This window comes from Mus musculus, chromosome 10 (assembly GCF_000001635.26).
Source record: "Mus musculus strain C57BL/6J chromosome 10, GRCm38.p6 C57BL/6J".
NCBI lineage: Eukaryota > Metazoa > Chordata > Mammalia > Rodentia > Muridae > Mus > Mus musculus.
The window spans coordinates 9866128-9887514 of NC_000076.6; the positions used below are offsets into that span (position 1 = coordinate 9866128).

The window sequence follows — 21387 nt, forward strand, 5'->3', positions numbered from 1 at the left end:
CCCTCTCAAGCAGTCTGTCTGCAGCAGAATCTCTCATGCTGCAAAATGGAGTTTTCTCTGGCTGCTTTCATTCTTCACATTCTCAGAAACAAAGCCAGTAAGCACAGCGCACTTTCAAATGGAAGCTGCTTCCCAGGGATATGTTGAGACACTTTGTCAAAGTACTTTCTTTTACTTATAATGAATGCTGAATTTACCACTATTTCAATACAGATTGTTTAATGCTATGCAACTTTCGAAAATCTTTGAAATAATAGTGAAAATATACCATAAGGTAACAAAAATATTTCTATTTTGCTTGCAACATTACTCTGAGAAAACATATGTGTGACTATTTGCAGTGGCACCTTAAAATGAATAATGACTGCATCTGACTCTCAAGAAAGTAGGTTTTTGTTCAAATACTTCTAAGTCTATGCAAGCAGCCTGAAGAACTAGGTGTGTTCTACTTTGGGTCTGAGTAGAAGGAGTAAACAGTCACTAACCTCATTAATCAGGAACTGGAGTTGGATCACTGCTGCTCCGCTGTCGTGCTGGCAATAACATTCCACTCCTGGACGACCAAAGCTGTCATCAGCCCCATTAAGGAGTTTTTACCATGCACGTTTTTAAAAGAAACTTTTGCGTTATGTAACTAATAAATATCCTGATGATCTAATATTCAATCCAGGCCACTTGATCGCCATCAATGTCCCAACGCTTTTTGACTTTCATGGATTCGGACTACCAAGACTCTGAACATGTAAAAGCACACATTAACTAATAGTCTCTACGTGCCAGTCTCTACGGGAAATGCCATATACATCAGTTCATTTAGCTGTCAAAATCCAGATGGGAACAGGAAGCACAGGCATTAACTAACACGCTCTGTGTCCAACAGAGAGCAGCAGAATACAGGCTGGCTCCACAGAGGCCACTGTCCTCTCCACTGCCTCCTTTCCTTTTTCCCAAGTGCTTGGGAGGAACCTGGGTTTTCTGCATATTTGTGCAAGTACATATTTTTGGGTTACATCCCTAGCCCTATTCTCTGAGACACACTGAATAATGATCAAAACAACAAAAAAAAACCCACGCACATTTCCGGAAGTTTTTGTGAGGTACTGTTACGTGCATTATACTTCATTAACCTGAAACGGGAACACAGTCATTTGGCACATTGCTAGTCTAGTCTCGGTAGGTGATAAATAATCAAAGTAAGAAGACGAGCTGCAAGCTGCAGTCGCTGCAGTCGCTGCAGCCCTCTGTGGAAGCTCACAGACGGCATCTCGTATTCTAATGAGATGTGCCAAGATGTCTGCTTAAGAGCAAACACATTCACCCTAAGTCAGATCCCAGTTTGTATAATTCTCTTTTCTTGCTCTGCATGACCTCAGGGCACTTACGGAAAACAAATGCTCTTCCCCAGGCCTTTATATCCTTCTAGCCATGGATCTTTTTGTATTAGTCAAAGACATGTTCTTTGAGTTTAGGTCTGTCACCTGGAGCACAGAGTTGGTTTTCAGGAGTAAAACACAGCCATAACTACCCTATTATAAGATTTCTACGTGAGCCTTGTCTCTGCAGAACTCTGAAAGGTACTAGCATAGCAATGAGCCGTATGAGTGTAGCACTGAGAGCCTGTGAGCTGGGTGTGGTCATGCACATCTATAATCCCAGCACTCAGAAGGCAGAGGCAGGAGGATGTCAAGCTTGAAGTCAACTGGAGATGTGAGTTTCAAAAACTAATGAATATAGCTCATGTTACAAGTGAGCCTAGTTTGCATAAACCCTGGGCCTCAGTCTCCAATAACACATGCATCAAAAATTCTCATTATTTGTTCTTCAGTCACCTACAGTTCTCTTAACCACCCTGGATAAGATAAAAATTGTGAAGACTAGCTTTGTGATTTTTAAAAAAAAAAAAATTTATTTATTTTATGTATATGAGTGCACTGTAGCTGTCTTCAGACACATCAGAAGAGGGCATAAGATACCATTACAGATGGTTGTGAGCCACCATGTGGTTGCTCAGAATTGAACTCAGGACCTCTGGAAGAGCAGCCAGTGCTCTTAACTACTGAGGCATCTCTCCAGCCAGTGAAATCTTCTTAAAGTAGACATTTTAGTTTTTTTTTTTTTAAACAAACCTGTTTTGCAATTCAGATTTTAACAAGTTATACAATAGTATGGAGGTTTGTCTTATGAGAATATAAAATATGATAGACCAAACCAGATGTAAAAATAAAACAAAACTGATTACTAGAAGCAAAAATTACAAAAGCAGTTTTCCTCACTAGGGCTGTAGCCCCCTAGCTTTGAAAATTCTCTTTACTTTGGCTGTCAATAAATATTTTATCACAGAAAATGTCATCAAGTTCAGAAGTCAACTTCATCAAATTCAAGAAAGCTTTTATTCTTGTGCTACATAGAGTGCTATATAAAAGTATGCTACACAACCGAATGCAGCTACCTGTCGGTAACAATATGACATCTTACATCACTGAAAACTCTTACCATCTATTAAATCATAGGCATTATGCCTTAGTATATCTTTGTATAGTCTAAGAAGTCAACTTCTCCAAAGTTGTTGATTCCATCTCTTCCCCTTCAGACACAGCAGAGAGCAAACTGGCAACCTGAACAGAGGCTGGATCAGGACAGTATCATAGTAAGTCGGGGGCGGGGGAAAGTTATCACAAAAGATAGCATTGACAAAACATAGAACTTAGAAGCCAGGCAGTGGTGGCGCATGCCTTTAATCTGAGCACTTGAGAGGCAGAGGCAGGCGGATTTCTAAGTTCGAGGCCTGGTCTACAGAGTAAATTCTAGAACAGCCAGGGCTATACAGAGAAACCCTCAAGAAAAAATTATAGTAAGTAGCTCTGACCCTGGTAGTACGTATGAATTTCAACTCTACTGCAAATATAGTAAGCCCAGCCTGCCAAAGGAAATGGTAGGTGGGTAGAGTGGTTAGCTAGGAAGTTTACTTTAGGTGCCACAAGACCATCTGAGGCACAATGAAAATTAAGATTTCATCTTTTAAGTCAGTTCATATGCCAGCTTAATCATCTTCACTATGACCGTCAAAGAATTTGTCAACTTCCTAATCCATAAAGTACACTAAGACCTATGCAGTCTAGTATGCAGACACACACATGTGTGAGAATTAAAACACACATGGACTCACCAAATAATAGTCTTTATGTTACTTGACTCAACACATTTGTTACACTAGCTGAAACTGTTACTTTACAGTGGACAAAACAGACTAAAAGAAAGCATCAATCTTGAATATACTGTGTCATAAAACAGAAAACCACAGGCACAAATAATCCCACATCCTTACACCAGTGGCTGTGTATGCATGGCTCCTCCTGATGCTGACATTTCTGAAAGAACATCCTTCCCACAAAATAATCTAACTTTCTAATAACCATCTACTTGGTTAAATATTTCCATCTCTCGTGCCTATATTCATAATCAAATGAAGACACAAACTATCTGAAATGCAAATTACAAAGCAATCCAAGGAGGACTACATATTGAAATTTTTTGATAATATATTTATTAAATGAAGATATGTTCATTTATTGTTCTGTACTCTGACATATCGATCAATTATGGAGCAAAGCTGACTAATGGTAAATGTTTTCCTTATTTTATTGTACTTTGTCACTCTGAATTCCAGTGCCTTGTCTTAAAAGGGGTATAGATGTCCTAATTCAGATAGCTTCCTGCATTCTTCTGCTGTTTGCCTAGCAGTAAGTAGGATATCTACCTAACTAGTCATCTTATGGGTCACATATAACTTTTGACAACAAGTAAATATGATAGACCTATTAGTCCAAAAGCTTAGACACTGAACATACCCCCCAAACCCCACGTAAAGTACTACTGGACACTGTAAAGATGACTGAGTTGTGGAGCCTAGAGTAAGGTCTTAGGTTATTGATAGACTTCTTGAAGTAGACTGTGGGACACTAGTCCTCTCCTTCCTGGCTCATTAGGTGAGAATGTAGCTTAGTCACCCACTCTCTATAACTGCAGACCAGTGTCCTCACAGAAGCCCCCAAAACAAGGCCAAATGTCCTTGAACTAGAAAACTTGGAGCTACATGGACCTTTTCTGAGTAATAACATCATCATAGTAAAGTAGAAAACAATATGCCAATCAAAAGGGTAAAATCCTAGATTCCTTTTTATATTAGTTTGTGGGTTACATTAAATATTAGTTCACTAAAGAAGCAATGTGGCCCAACATGTTAGACAGAAACCTGAAATTCCATACCCTAATTCTATGAATAATTTTGAGAAAATTCTTTACAAACATCTAAACTAATGAGCAAACACAACTTCTAGGACTATGTGAAGAGATCAGGACTATTGAGTTAAATCAGAGTGATGGAACCTGTGCGTGTGCTAAGTGCACATCTGAGTACAGTGTGCCAGGAGTCCTGAGGTCAACCTTCAGCACAGAGACTAGGGAGAAAGGACAATAGAGAGAAGGCAGAAAGGAAGCCTTATCTTTAAAAGATCAGACTAATGATTTCACTGCCTCCATCTATTAAAAGAAAGAAGCCAGGTGATCAGTTCAACAAGCACAGGAAGGGTGAAAGAGGCCACTCCACAGTGGCAGGCAGCAGGGGAACTGTCATCTTGACAGGGCATCTGTGAAAATCTCACAGAGCATTATATGTAATAGCAAAGGGCTCTGTGCCTTACCAATAACATCAGTAGGTAGGCTTTTCACTGTTACTTCACTGTGATCTAGAATGTTCTAATCAGGGGAAGGGGGCTAGTAATAATAATAGTAATAGCAATAATAGTAGTATTAACAACAATAACAACAATATAAAATACTAAGTAGGAAAGAATGAAAATTATCCCTATTCAAGGATGATATAATACTATATATGTTAGAAATTCTTAACCATTCACCAAAATATTATTTCTAGAACAAGTAAACAAGTATAGTAGGGCTGTGCTGTTACACAAATACAATGATTTAAACATATAACACAGTGTAACAATATGCAAAAAAATTAACTATCCTTCTCAACACTGAAAACAAACAATCTAAGAGTACAGTTAAAATAATCGCAGGGATTGGAGCACAACTCATTAGCAGAGCTGGTCATCTCACACACACAAGGCCCCAAGTTCTCTGCCCAGTCTTCTATTTATGCTAACACAAGGGATAAAATGAATACAAATAAATTGCCCAAACAAAAGCAAGTCTTTCATACTGACGACTATAAAATCTTATTGAAGGAGAACCTAAATAAATGGATAAACATCTCATATTCATGGAACAGATGAGTTACTCTATAACAGAAAGCATACGACCTCTTCAGAATTCCAACTGTTGGCAAAGACAAATGATAATCTAATCCTAAAACTCCTATGTAAATGCAAAGGACCCAGGATAAACAAGTAATCGAAAATAAAACTGCAGTGTTCAGACATCATGACTTCACAGTGTAGTCAGTATTCACAGTGTATGTTCACACAGTGTGTGTTCATACACACAGTACAGCTGTGGCCCATGGTGAGATGGATGGAGAGGACGAGGGAATTAAGTCACTGAGCCTTTACATCCACACACTACAGAGCCAGCACATGTGTCAGGATACTTTATAGGGGCCTAACAGTGCCTAAATGTAAGAGTGGCATTCTGAAACCACTGTGCTGTTGAGAGAACCAGTGATGGTCAGGATGTGGAGAAAAGAAAACTCCTGTAATCGGCTGTTGATGTTGTTACCACATTGATTAGAGAAAAAAGCAGGGAGGCTCCTCCAAAGCCTGAAAATAGAACTGTCACTTGATCTAATAATCCTACTACTAGGTATGTGTAGGGTGTGTGTGAGGTGTGTGTGTGTGTGTGTTTGTGTGTGTGTACTCCTCTGCCTGCTGTAGCACTACTGAAACAATCAAGACACAGACAATACATATACACAATGAAACACTATATATACACTACATAATGAAACACTATATATATACTACATATACACAATGGACACTATATATACACTACATATACACAATGAAACACTATTAGCCATAAGTAGAGCAAATCCTGTACTTCCCACACAATGAAACTGAAGATCATGGGAAACAAGCAAGGCCCAGACCTGCAGTATCTCGGGCCTGTGATCACATGTAAACTCAGATTTGGATAGTTGTTATTTGAGGTTGGAAAGAGTAGCAGGGAAGGGAGCTGAGGGAAGGCTGACACCTAGTGACCATGAAGGAACATCACTTGGCTAGTGTGTGGGTTTGCCCAGGTGCTCTATTCTGTTTCAGTGGAGCCCATCAGGTAGCCTCTTCCCCAATTCCCTCCCTGCTCTCTCTCCCTCCCCACACCATGTGTGTGCCTGTGCGTGTGTGTGTGTGTGTGTGTGTGTGTGTGTGTGTGTGTGTGTGTGTGAGAGAGAGCACCATGTATGTGTGTGTATGCACGTTCATGCCCACCCTGTTTCTCTGTCTATATCCAAGTAGTATCCTAAATCCAGCACTTCTCTGTCTAGGTTAAGGTGAGCTGTAAGAGGCCGTAGTGTGCTCTAACATGGTGGGCTGACCACAGATGATGATTCTATCAATCTCAAGAAGCTACAAGAACTCAAAATGTTTTTATCATAAAAAATGTAAAAAACATAGATAAGGTCAATGAATAAAGAATATATAGCCTACCCATGCCAAATGAGAAGGGGCATTCTCAGTCACTTTGGGTCCAAAGTGCTGTTTAATTCTAGAATCACAAATTAATACAATTAAGACTGCAAAACATACACAAAAAGATACAAACAGAAAATGATTATCAAACAAGAACAAAAGCAAAAGTCGAAAGACAGTGGCTCATGCCTATAATCCTAGCACTTCAGAGGCTGTTTACTGGAAGGTTCCAAAGCCAAAGGGTTAACATTCAAAGACAAAAGCAGTGCTGAAAGGTGTCCACAGCCACAAATGAAGAAGATCCACGTCACCCACCCTGTAGCTCTGGACCCTGCAGGCCAAACAGTCTCGCCAAAGCACACCTGGAGAAACAAACTGGAGCACTCGCCATCAGCAATAGAATTTGTCTGATCATGAGTCATCCATGAAGAAGACAGAGGCAACAGTTCATTTGTGCTCACTGTGGATGTCAAGGTCAACAAGCACCAGATCAAACAGGCTCTGAGAAAACTGTAACAAAGTCAATACCTTGTCTGCCTGGTTCCTAATTATGATGCTCTAGGTGTTACCGACAAAACTGGGATCTTCTAAACTGAGTCCAGGTGGCTAATTCTGAATACACATTTTTTTTTCACTACTAAAAAATAAGAAAATAAAAGCCACTACCTTTATATATTTTTCATGCAGAAATGCACTATGACAATTTTAAAAGCACACTGGCAAGCTAGCTAACTCTTCTGTGCTGGAGAAATCATTAGTGCAGGAGCATCTACAAGCATTGCTTTACAAGCCAAGCATAATCCCACACCACACCCATACAGATGTGTCCCCACCCCCACAGGTAAGTGTAGTCCTCACCCCTCATCCAGGGAGCACTTTCAACAGATGGCGACCACCTGCACCTAACTAACGTAGGAAACACTGCGGAAGAGGTATTATATATAAGAGACACTGGATTAGGGAGTTTGCTGTGAGCTTATGTCTCCTAGTAGTCTCAGAGGCTATACCCGTAATCTCACCAATATAGCCACATGAACGGAACAAGGATGCTACTAATGAAGATGCCAAATTGGATGAAGAAAAGCCCACAAGCCCTCAGCCCTCCCCTAAGAACTATAGCCAAGTGAAGAAAGCCAGGGACAGGAGAGTTGTCTAGTGCCAAATGCTCCATCCTGAAAAAAATATATACAACTAACATTATACACACAGAACTGGTTGTTTTTAGGAATATATATGTATACATATATGCATGTAAAAATTGATGAAAAATATTCAAGAGTTTCAAGAAGAACAGGGAGGGATATGTAGAAGAGTTTGGTGGGAAGGAAGGGGAAAATTAAATTATATTGCAAAATTATAAATTAAAGAAACAAAACAAAACAACAACAACAAAAGCTTACTTACCAGCAGTACTGGAGATATAGCTTAGGACGCAAGTTCACTTCCCAGCATACAAGTCAGGTAAGTGGCTCATAACAGTTTATAACTTCTACTTGAGGGGATTTAATAACTGTTTCAGGCCTTTATGGACGGACACACACACACCTTAAAATTATTATTTTTATTTTATTTTTTATTAGGTATTTTCTTCATTTACATTTCCAATGCTATCCCAAAAGTTCCCCATACCCTTCCCCCCCCCACTCCCCTACCCGCCCACTCCCACTTCTTGGCCCTGGTGTTCCCCTGTACTGAGGCATATAAAGTTTGCAAGACCAAGGGGCCTCTCTTTCCACTAATAGCTGACTAGGCCATCTTCTGATACATATGCAGCTAGAGACACAAGCTGGGGGGGGGGTAATGGTTAGTTCATATTGTTGTTCCACCTATAGGGTTGCAGACCCCTTTAGCTCCTTGGGTACTTTCTCTAGCTCCTCCATTAGGAGCCCTGTGATCCATCCAATAGCTGACTGTGAGCATCCATTTTAACTATAAATGACAGAACTCAATTTTGAAGAGAGTTGAAGAAAATATATTGAATTTGTGGTTTTTAATTTTAAAGATGTATGGCTCAAAGGCATAAGAGTGTTAAGAAAAATCTGTTCCCCAAGATATGCATGGTAGAGAAACAAGTCACAATACAAACAGTTTGCTTCTTCTTGACTTTTAAAATTGCATGGGAAGTGTATAGCAGGCACGTGTGTGTGACTGGAGTTAGTCACAAGGAATGCACACAGGAAGAGTGGTAGGTGAGTGCTCGTGTTTGGAAATACTGGGATCTTTGCAAAAGGAAGCTCTACATGCTGGATAGTCCAAGGCCACAGAGCTAAGCGCACTGGAACCACTGACACTGAGGCAGCAGGAACTAAAAACACTGGCCTGCTGGACAGGACAGAGAGAGGCAGCAGCAAAGCCTCTAGCAGTGCAGGAAGTGTGCAGGTCCTAAGAGGAGTGACAAACCAGGACAGACGGAAAGCTAGTGAAGGCAGCAACATGACCAGAACTTCATGGCTTCCTCTGAGAAGGCCAGGGCATGGGCAGCCAAGTGTACTTCCATTAGAGCCCACCCACACTACTTAACATCTTTAAAAATGAATGTATCTACTGATTTAGATTCCTTTAAGTCTGTTCTCAAAGGCTGAATGGTTGCAGGGCTGAAGCAGGCGGAGCACCCTGGTTTGCTTCACTGTACCCCTCAGGCAGCCACCTGTCCCACTGCCAGCAAAGCTGAAGGAAAGCCTTTCCCTGTATCCACAAGAGCCTTCCATGAACACCTCATGCTGCCTCACACCAAGGACAATGAACAACTCATGCCACTCTCTTCCGGAACCAATCCAGTTTGTTCCCAATTCTAGCCCTTCACCTCATTTACAACTCTGAGGTTATGGGCAAATTACATGATACAGAGTTAAGCATGACTAAAGTGCATACATGTGTCCCTGTGTTTTCCTATACTGCAGCTCGTGGCAACCCACAGAACCATACTCCTAAGCCCATTCAATGTTTCTTATTTGAGAACTTTAACAGGCAAATTATAGTTTTTGTGCTCAGAGGTCTTAAGGTCCAGCAATAAAAGCATAAAAATAATACAGCAATTAGGTCCATAGACACTGCCAAGAGGAAGTTAAGTGGATAACATTGCTTGGAAAGAACAAATCCCAGCTCATCTAGACTACTCTCCAACTCCAACTGTGCCCACAGGCTCTTGTGTTCCCCTTACTGATTTTTAGCAACAATGAATCCTGGTATCCTAGGTACTTCCTGATTTCCTTCTTTTGGAACTGTCGTAAAGTTTCTTTTGCTTTGATAACACACCATGACAAAAATGCAAGTTGGGGAGGAAGCTTTTGGCTTATTCTTCTACTTGATTGTTCATTATCAGGAAGTCAGAACAGGAACTCAGACAGGGCAGGAACCTGGGGGCAAAACTTGGCTGCCCACTGGCTCCTCTTGGCTTGCTCAGCCTGCCTTCTTCTGGAACCCAAACCACCAGCCCGGAGATGGCCCTATCTGCAATAAGCTGGGTCTTCCCTCGTCAATCACTAATTGAGAGAATGCCTTATAGGCTCACCCACAGCCAGCTATAATGGAGGTACTTTCACTAAGGTTCCCTCTCTCAGATGACTTCAAGCTCTGTCAGGTTGACATAAGACTATGCAGCACAGGAACTTCTGTAACTTCTGTTGGAAACTATTCTGGTCTAGGGAGCCATGAGGCCATGACAATGTCCTTTCTCTATTTCCAGAGCTGAAAAGAATATGCATACAGTAGGTACTCAATAAATATTTGTGACTCTTTTCAAAGCAAGAAGCATGTTTACATCCAGACACATCACTTTTGGTCTAGTATTACTCTTTACATAAATAAAAAGTATAGAATGGTATACAGAGAGTCTACTCTTGCCTTTAGGATCAGACTGGGCTAGGATATAATACAGCTATTAGATTTTCATGAATCAGCAGTTCTAAGCCCATTCACTTTACCTTCTTTGTTAGTTTCCTTTCCAGTTACTGTGATAAAATATCCTGACAAACAACTTAAGGCAGTAAGGATTTGGCTCACATTTTAAAGTTCTAGTCCATCACTGCAGCAAGGTCAAGGTGCAGGAATGTGCCTCAGCTGATCATATTATATTCACAGTAAGAGCCGTGCAAGTGAGTACATGCATGCTAGCTGCTTTCCCTACTCTTGTGTAATCCAGAATGCCCTGCCTAGGGAATGGTGCCACCAACAGAAGGCAGGTCTTCTCATCCCAATTAACATAACCAAGATCGTCCCTATAAGCCAACCTACACAAACCCTTCCCAGACCACTTTAAACTGTGAAAGTTTACAACTAAATCTATCACACCTTCCAACTATTTGTTGGGTTGCTTTTGTATCTTATTCTAGTTTCTCGGATTTAGATTGTGAAGTCAGAAGTAGTGAGGAACAGGCAAGACACACTCACACATACAAATGCAAACTCACGAACACACAGGCGCACACACACACACACACACACACACACACACACAGAGGCAAGTTTTCCCCATGACGGTCCTCCTGTGTGTTAGGAAAATGCCTTGTAACTGGTAATCAGCATTTCAGACAGAATGCTTTAAGAGCAAGACTGGTATGCAGGCAAGTAAGTTATTAATGATTTAAGGATTATAACTTCTCTGAACACTTGCTCATCAATGACTGGAGATTAAGAGAAAGGAGAGCGAATGACATTATCCCGACCTGTACCACAGTAAACATCAGTGTTGAACACTAGACAGGAAGGTCAGAGTGCACAGAAACAGAGCAGAATCTCCACGGCTCTCATATCCTGAGCATCCATTTCCAAAAAAGCACATTCTCTCCTGACAAAGCCTGAAAATGAGTATGATAATGCTTATATCTTCCCCAAGTTCTCACCCAACAAAATTCCCTGCATTCTATATTTTGTCACATAGTAATTTTTGAACAGATATTCTGTTTCCAAAGCAAGGAAAGATTTTTAAGGGCAACTTGCTTCCTCCTGCCATCACAGTGCAACTAAATACCATCACATAATTTTCTTCTATTTTTTTAAAATTTAATATTTTTCTTGTTTGTTTTTTATTTATTCACTTTATATCCCAATCACTGCCTCCCTCCTGGTCACCCCCTCCCATAGTCATTCCCCATCACCTCCCCTTCTTCTCTGAGCAGGTGGAGACACCCCACTCCTATATCGCCCTACCCTTGCACTTCAAGTCTCTGCGGGGCTAGGCGCTTCCTCTCCCATTGAGGACAGACGAAGCAGCTCATGCCATGAGAAGAACATGCCATGTCTAGGCATCAGCTTCTGGGACAGCCCTCACTCTAGTTGTTCAGGACCCACATGAAGACGGAGCTGCACATCTGCTACATATGTATCATATGATTTTATTTGTAATTAATCATGCCTATAATCCTCGCCCTCGAGAGGCTGAGGCAGGAGAGTCAGAAGCTTAGTGACAGGCATGCTACCCATTAGGCTCAGGGCAAGCTATATTAGGGCCCTGTCTCAAAAAAACTAACAGTGAGTACAACTCTAATTATCGTGGTACTGTAGTTACTGTAATTATGCAACTGTAATTAGCCAGGTTTCCCTCACCTTTGGGGCTGCAGGCTCCATGTCCTAGAAGCTCTTCAGGCGCTGTACGGTTCTATCTTAGGATTGTACCAATAACCATCGGCAAGAGCTAGTTTTAATGGAAGAAATCTTATACATTTTACATAATGTGACTACTTTTCCAATAGCTACATTAAAGACCATTCATTGTGGTCCACGAATACTGACTGAAGCCTCTGTGAAGAGGGTGAACTTTAGGGTATGTCCAGTGTTCTCATTTTTTGTGTGAATATAAAGAAACCATCTGAGCTTTGCTGTTGTTTTAACTGAAATTTCATATTGCTGTGAAAGATAAAGGAAAATTAACATGTAAAACAGGGACATTTCAGCACACATTTATTTTTACTAATGATAATAAAATCTGTTTAAAACAGTGATGTCTCAAGGCAGTTTTTGTGAAGAATTAGACAATGTTAGCATCAAATTGTTAGGCTGAGCAAGGACAGCTGTTTTCAGTTTGAGGCCAGCCTGGTCTATAGAGTAAATACCAGGCCAGCAAATGCTACATAGTAAGACTGTGGATGGATGGATGGATGGATGGATGGATGGATGGATGGATGAAATATTTAAATAACAAGACTGACATTTCTACAGCCGGAAGGCTGGGGTGCAGGGAGCAGGACACTGGACCGCACAGGTGGGGATGCAGACTGACCTGTGAGGACAGTAGCCTATCTGTGCCGGAGCCTTGTCACTTGTGAAAGGACACTGGCATTCAGGTGACCATGATGACCTGCAGACTTAGGGCTCTACTTAGCCTCATCATTAAGGCTGTAGGTCCTTTTCTAACTGCTGGCTTCATGTCTATCTACAGTTAAACCTCCAGGAAGAGGACACAGCAGCCCTCAAAGCCAGAACGGCAGTCTCTCCCAGCAGGCTTTGCTCTGCACAGCACAGTGTCTCCGCACTCACACAGGCGTGAGTACTTTAGAATGACACCCTCTCTAAGCAGACAGTAATGAATATGGCTCTTATCTACCATCTGCCTCACTCACTACTGCTGTCCATATGGCCAAGCATTAATCCAGGATTTCTCAATTCTGATTCTGAATCACAAGCAGCCATGAGATTAAAAGAAATAAATAACAACAACAACAAAACAAAATCCCTTCAGATGTCATGCTCCATGCCAGACTTGGGAAATCAGAATCTCAAGAGAAGAAAAGCAAGTGGGTGCTTGGACCCAGTGTTGTTGTTTCTGTGTAAATGATGCTAATATAGACCACTGTTTTTAAATGATTTATAAGAGACATCAATTTCTAAATATTATCTTCCAGCAATTATGGATTACTCAACCACCTCCCCATAGTTACTATTTCTAAGACCTACAGTTATTGTTTACTCCTGTGTGACTTCTTCTAACTGTCTAGCAGAAATATGCTCTTAACAATGGTATGAGAAACTGGGCATGGTGGTACAAGCCTTTAGTCCCAGGCCCCAGGAGAGAGAAGAGGCAGGCAGGTCTCTGTGAGTTTCAGGGCAGCTAGGGCTATTACACAAATCAAAAGGAAAGGAAAGGAAGGCCGTGGTGTAAGGACTCTTTATCAAAGAACGGAACATGCCTCATTTCATTTCCTATACGAATGCTTTCCAGGGGAAAGTCTCTGCCAAGTGACAATTTATACTTTCACACTCTTAACCTATACTTAGAGTTTCATTTACTTAGCAAATGTCAGTTTTAAACCCTCTTTTTTAAGGTTACTTTCCCCCCATCACCACCTATTAATCATTATTATAGAATCACCGTTTCTGGTCTAGTACATAAGGGTCCTTGAGAGCCATCACTGTTAACAAGAAGCAAAAAGCTGAACCAACTAGAACAGTAAATCACTCTTAGATCTGTTAGAGAAGTGAGCTCACAAGACAAACTACTGTAACTTGAACAGGCTGGTGACTAGAGAGAAGCAGGGTGCTGGGGATGCCATGGAGTGAAGAAATGGCCACTGTCATTGATATGCTACTGAAGGACTACAGTGGATGAATTTGAAACCCAAGACACCAGACAGTTCAGTCAAGGAGGAGAGGAGAAGGACTCCACACTTCTGTGAATTTTACAGCTCAAAGCTGAAGTTCTCACAGTAAACATAACAAAAAGAATTCCCTTCTGCTCTCCACACACAGCGGAGTCGAGGAAACCACATCTATGTCACAGCAGTGGGTTCTCAAGTTGCCTTTCTAAGACCTATGTGCGCTACGTGAGTCAGCAAACACACACAAGGAAAATGCCAATTTCAGTGAAGCCTTTGAAGCAAAGAAAGGGGAACAGTAAACTGTGGTATAGAAGTGCTGAGCCACAGGGTTGTGGGAAGGGAGGAGGGACAGAGGAGGACAGGCTCGTTCAAGATTAAGACCCAATTGAAAAACTGCAGATACCTACCTTTCCCAATTCCTGGAACAGCCCATTAATAAGATGTCTCCTCAATGACTTCTTTTACTCAGTATAGCATACTCAGCTAGCAAGAATAATCACAAGACAGCCTGAAAGGCCAAACACAGTCTCAGACAGAGCAAACATGAAAACTCAAAAACATGACGTGTGTCGGAATTAAACCAGTCATTTAAGACTACCATCACCAAAATGAGAGCAGTGAAGATGTATAAAGCTTTGTCTAAGGTCAGATAGCAGACATCCTATGATGGAATCAAATGAGGACAAGAACTTATATTGCAAGAGTTAAGAAGTGTAGCTGTTAAATGAGGAGGATGTCAGCAACTTCACCTATGATCTAAATGGTGGACCAGATACCAACAAGGACACGAACCCTCAATATAAGCAGTATCATACAAACCTTCCAAAACTGTCAAACAAAGAGAAAAAGATAAATCCCTACCTGCCCCACTCCCAAAAAACAATCAAAATGTTACAGAACAAAATTTCAACAAAGTGTGTAAACTACAGAATAAATACTTTGTGTAATGGAACAGTCAAATGAAAAGAGAAAAATTTGAGAATTCCCCTAATTAATGTCAGATGATAAACTACAGATCCAAGAAGCTCAGAAAATACAAAGGAGAATAAAACACAAACTAAAAGAACATCCTTTATCTTGAGCAGGACATGGTAGCATCAAGCTACAATCCCACAATTCTGGACTATACAGGAAAACCTTGTACAGACATAAAACTAATAAAATCTTACCAAAGCACTCTTACATCTGTATGTTCAAATTACAGAAAATTGATGGTGAACACAAAATAATTTTATTTATAATGAGGATAAAAACTGTAGTTCACTTCTCAGAAACAAACAAAGGAGAACGAATACTAAAATAGTCACAGTGGATGGGAGGGGAGGCCTTCTACAAACCACTAAACATTGTATAAGGAAGAGTTATGAAGACTTGGTCATTTAACACTCATGTGTCTTGAAAGAAAAGTTTTAGAGGTTATTTTAAAGAGAAATAAAGAATTAAGTAGGCCAAAAGTTCAAATTTGCACAAAGGAAAAACAACAGGGAAAAAAACAGAGTAAAATAAAAAATTAATATATCTTATTCTACATGGATCAAATAGATAATAACTTGTTTAAAACAACAGCAGCACTGTATGTGATTATTCTTGTTTGTTTATATGTAAAGTGAATCTCAGCAACAGCAGAAGGAACATAAGAATAATATTGTTCTATCATAAGATGGTCATAGGACCTATGAGTCAGCATGCTTGTACTGGCTGGTTTTGTGTGTCAACTTGACACAGCTGGAGTTATCACAGAGAAAGGAGCCTCCCTTGAGGAAATGCCTCCATGAGATCCAGCTGTAAGGCATTTCCTCAATTAGTGATCAAGGGGGGAGGGCCCCTTGTGGGTGGTGCCATCCCTGGGCTGGTAGTCTTGGGTTCTATAAGAAAGCAGGCTGAGCCGGGCGTGGTGTCCCACGCTTTTAATCCCAGCACTCGGAAGGCAGAGGCAGGCAGATCTCTGAGTTCGAGGCCAGCCTGGTCTACATGAGTTCCAGGACAGCCAGGGCTATACAGAGAAATCCTGTCTCGAAAAAAAACAAAACAAAAAAACCAAAAACCAAAAAACCAAAACCAAAAAAAACAAAAAACAAAAAACAAAAAACAAAAGAAAGAAAGAAAGGAAGAAAGAAAGAAAGAAAGAAAGAAAGAAAGAAAGCAAGCAAGCAAGCAAGCAAGCAAGCAAGCAAGCTGGTGCAAGCCAGGAGAAGCAAGCCAGTAAGGAACATCCCTCCATGGCCTCTGCATCAGCTCCTGCTCCCTGCCCTGCTTGAGTTCCAGTCCTGACTTCCTTGGTGATGAACAGCAGTATGGAAGTATAAGCTGAATAAACCCTTTCCTCCCCAGGAATAGAACCCCTGACTAAGACAATGGTTTTCTCTGAAAATGGATGCAGGTTATCTGTTAACACACACTTCACTGTCTGGGGCAGTGCTTCTCAACCTTTCTAATCCTGTGGTCCTTTACTACAGTTTCTATGTCCTGGTGACCCCCAACTATAGAATTATTTTCGTTGTTACTTCATATCATAAAATTGCTACTCTTATGAACTGTAATACAAATATTTGATATTTAAGGTATCTGATATGCAACCCTCTAAAGGGTCATGACCCACAGGCTGCAAACCACTGATCTAGGGTAACTACTACAAGATATTAGAAAAAAAAAAGAAGCAAAAGGAGAAAGGAAGGAACTACAGACCTGTTAAGCAGAGGAAAAAGGAAAAGGAACCATATATTATAGAATATATAACTAAACTCATAGGAGGATAAAAGTAGAAGATGAAGCAGGATCAAAAATAAAGGTCCTAACTATAAGAGACTGAGCAGGCCCCCAGCTGGTGACAACAGAATGCTGTGTCACTCAGTTGTGCAGTTGCAGACACACAGCACAGGACACTCCAGCCTATTCCTCGGGGGGGGGGGGGGGGCATAAATACACCTGTGCTGGCTAGTTCTTCTTAACTGACTCAAGCTAGAGTCATCTCCGAAGAGCAAACCCCAGTTGAGAAAATGCCTCCACCAGGTTGCTTGCAAGCAAATCTGTGGGACACTTTCTTGATTAATTACTGACGTGGGCAGCCCCAGCTCACTGTGGGTAGTAACACACTGGACAGTTTGGTTTTTTTCTCCCTGGAGGGGGTGGGTGTGGTTGTTTGGTTGGTTGTTTTGTTTTGCTTTGTTTTTCAACCTGGGTCCTGAGCAGTATAAGAAAGCAGGCTGAACAGGTATAAATGCTGCTTTTATTTCCTCAGATGAAGAGATGAAATGAGAGATGTCAAGGTGTGAGTACAAGGCTTGGGATGAGTCCAGAGTGTTTCTTTTTGTTCTATCTAGGCCTAGGCCTTGGCCTGGAAGCTTCTAGCCTCCATACAACCTAGTCTTCTGCAAAACAGAATCTTGAATGCCTCAGCTTCCAGCATCTCTCCACTAACCTAGACCTAGAATGTCTCAGCCTCCAAGACTTACTGCTGGGCAAACTCACATTTTCTAGCTCTTTCTAAACTCTCGCTGATTCAACTCAGCTCTTCTGGCTCCAACTCCTCTCCAATCTGACTGACTCAAACAGGCTCTCGCAGCTTCTGACTGAATTGCTCTGCTTGGCCTCATACTAACTTTGGCAATATGTATATTCAATATGTGGATTCAACAAATCTGGCTCATTCTGTCGTCACCTGTGTCTAGCTTGTTCTCTCTGCAATCTGTCTCTATAAAACTGTCCCGGTAAAATGGCTGCCTGCCTCTCGTTCCTCTCTCCTCTTGTGAGAGCTGGGCATGTCCTATTCTGTCAAATCTTTCTCGGATTCATCACTTTTTTCTGCCCCTCAGTTAGACAGCACTTTCAAACATGGCTGCTTCCTTCTACAAACTACCCTTGCTTTCATTGTTTAAGGTTGAAGTTGTATGCAAAGGATGTGTCTACATCTCAGCCAGGTCATAAAGACCTAGGTCTTTGGACTTGATCTCTTGACAGAGCAGCCATGCTGCTGGATTAAAAATCCCTCTTCCACAAGCCATGAAGAGAGAGTAAGCTAGTGAGCAGCCTTCCTCCATCATCTCTGCCTCATTTCCTTCTCTGAGATCTTCCATTACTCCCCTCCATGACGTACTGTATCTGAAGGTGAAATAAACCCTTTCACTGCTTTCTGACCCCAACTTGCTTTCTGATATGGTGTTCTTTCACAGCAATAAAAGCAAAAGAGGACACTGCCTTAGAAAAATTAAAAGAATAGAAATCAAGGATGGAAGTTGGCTCACTGGATAAAGTATTTTTTCAGGCAAACTAGAGGCATGGATTCTGATCCGCAGCACCCACACGAATATGGAGGGCACAGCAGCCATCTGTAACTCAAGCACTTAGAAAGGACAGACAAGGGACCCCAGGAGCAGGCTTCCAGCTAGACTCGCCAACTGTCAAGGTCTGGATTCTGCCTCAATCAATATGGGGAAGGATGACAGAGGAAAACTTTTGATGTTAGCTTCAAGACTCCACATGCATGTGAACAGAAACATACACATGCACAGTCATACACACATACACACTTGCACACACACACATGCACACATATACACACACAGACCAACACACACATGCACACAGGCACAAGCAAAACCAAACCAAACCAATGGAAATTGAACAGTATCTACACTTGAGAAACCACAGAATGAAAGTGTAAAATGATAGCTAGAATTTTCTGAAATACTGGTAAATAACACAGCACAAAGCTAGTATCACAGAAGTCAAAGAAGAAATCTCAAAAAATAAAATACTTTAATTTTCATAAAACTGAAAAATACATTTATCCAAATGTATAGACCAAGAACTGTATAGCACTCAATGTAAGAAACTATTGAAGACCTTACAGACACAGAGGCACACACCTACATTCCAGCTAACTGGAAGGAAGGCTACAGCAAGAGACTTATTGTTAAGTTCAACATTTGGAGCCAGTCTGAAAAAGGCAGCAAGCCTGTATCTTTAAAGCACACACAGAAAGGGAGAAAGGAGGGAAAGAGGAAGATTTAGTCATACCAATCATGTTAAAAATAAAAACACACAATTCTCTAGTGTCAGGAATACCAACTATCACCGAGATTCCCACATATTCTGAAATAATACTTAAGAAACACCATGAACGGTCTGTTGCACATAGTTCAGATATTATAGAAGAAATACAGCAACCAACTACACAATTTTCCAAAATTTACAAAGAAACAATCATTGTAAACAGGCCAGCAACTGGTAAAGAAATAAACTAAAAGTCTCTTAAAACACAAAGCACTCATGCTCCACTATGTTCATAGCAGCCGTTTTTATAATAGCCAGAAGCTGGGAACAACCCAGATGTCCTTCAACAGAGGAATGAGTACAGAAAATGTCGTCCATTTACACAATCGAACAAAGACTTCATGAAATTCACAGGCAAATGAATAGAATGTGAAATATCATCCTGAGTAAGGTAACTCAGTCACAAAAGCATACACATGATATGCACTCATTGATAAGTGGATATTAGCCCAAAAGTTTGGAATACCCAAGATACAATTCACAGACCATATGAAGCTCAAGAAGAAGGAAGTCCAAAGTGTGGTTACTTCAGTGCTTCTTAAAAGGGGGAACAAAATACTCACAGGAGGAAATATAGAGACAAAGAGTGGAACAGAGACTGAAGGAAAGGCTATCCAGAGACTGCCCTACCCGGGGATCCATCCCATATACAGTCACCAAACTTGGCTGCTATTGCTGATGCCGGATGCTGGAAGTGCCTGCTGACTGGGACTTGCAGCCTGATATGGCTGTCTTCTGATAGGCTCTGCCAGAGCCTGACAAATACAGAGGTGGTTGCTCGAAGCCAACCATTGGACTGAGCACAGTGTCCACGATGGAGGAGTTAGAGAAGGGACTGAAGGAGCTGAAGGAGTTTGCAGCACCATTGGGGCTGTTAACCGGCCAGACCTCCCTGGAGCTCCAGGGGACTGGACTACCAACAAAAGAGTACACATGGAGGGACCAATGGCTCTGGTCCCATATGTGGCAGAGGATGGCCTTGTTGGACGTCAGTGGGAGGAGTGGTCCTTGAGCCTGAAGGGGTTCAATGCCCCAGTGTAGGAGAATGCCAAGGTGGGGAGGTAGGAGTGGGTGGGTGGGTGGGGTAGCACGCTCATAGAGGCAGGAGGAGGGGGCATGAAATAGAGAGTTTCAGGAAGGGAGACCTGGAAAGGGGATAACATTTGAATGTAAATAAAGAAAATATCCAATAAAAGAAAAAAGTTTTAAAAAATAAAATAAAATTTAAAAACACAAAGCACCAGTAGCAAGTGGGTTCATTGGTGAATTATACTATCTCAACGATATCACTCATTAGACATAACCAGAGTGGCCTTTTCGTAATGTAATTTACAAGTTGGCATTCACCCTAATCCCCAAACCACAGAACACAGCATAAGATAGTACAGACCAGCAACTCTCACAATCACAACTACACACGAATCACAAAGCATGACCAAACAGGAATCACACATGGTACTGGAGCTTGGCGGTCTGTAGGTCTGTACAGGAATGTCCCCCGTAGGTGCCCGTGTTTGAACATTTGTTCCCCTGTTGGTGGTGCTGTTTGGCAAGATTTTGGAGGTATGGCCTTGTTGGAGGAAGTGTGGTGGGCTTAGAGGTAAAGGGCCCAACACCATTTCCAGTAGCACTCTTGGCATTATGCTTACGTTTCAAGACTGGTGAGCATTCCGTTCCTGTCATCATGCCTGTACTTCCTGCCATGAAGGACTCCTACCCTCCAGGACCAAGTCCTAGTAAACTGCTTCTTCTCTAAGCTTTCTTGGCCATGGTGTTTTATCACAGCAACAGAAGAGTAATGAATGCAGTTTGTCAACATTTAAGATCCAAGGTGGGGAAGTAGCTGAGTGGGTAGAGTGCTTGCTGGGCCAGCAGGAAGACCTGCATCAATGATCCCCTCTACCCAGGCAACCTCTGTGTGTGGCGCCACACATCTGCAACGTGAGGGAACAAGCAATTAGATCCTAGGAGTTCGATGCATGATCAGAGTCTAGTCAAACAGCTCCAGGTTAGTGAGAGACCCTGTCTCCAAACAGTAAGGTGGACAACAGTGGAGGAACACTTCCAACAGGAGGATGTAGTGTTGGGTCTTTTAACTCTCGAAGCCCGCCAACAGTGACATACTACCTTCTGTAAGGCTGTGCTTCCCA

General features: G+C 41.6%; 1 protein-coding gene across 9 annotated transcripts in view; it reads right to left on the reverse strand.

The window, feature by feature from the left end:
* Positions 1–21387, reverse strand: part of Stxbp5 (syntaxin binding protein 5 (tomosyn)) — a 145741-nt gene that overhangs the window by 110581 nt on the left and 13773 nt on the right. For all 9 annotated transcript variants that reach the window (XR_001779636.2, XR_003948820.1, XR_003948821.1 and 6 more), the window contains exon 3: positions 486–567. Coding sequence is in view for 5 of the 9 variants with exons in the window: in NM_001081344.2 (NP_001074813.2) it covers positions 486–567 (82 nt within the window). In the remaining 4 variants the exon portion in view is untranslated. The remainder of the gene's footprint in view (positions 1–485; positions 568–21387) is intronic.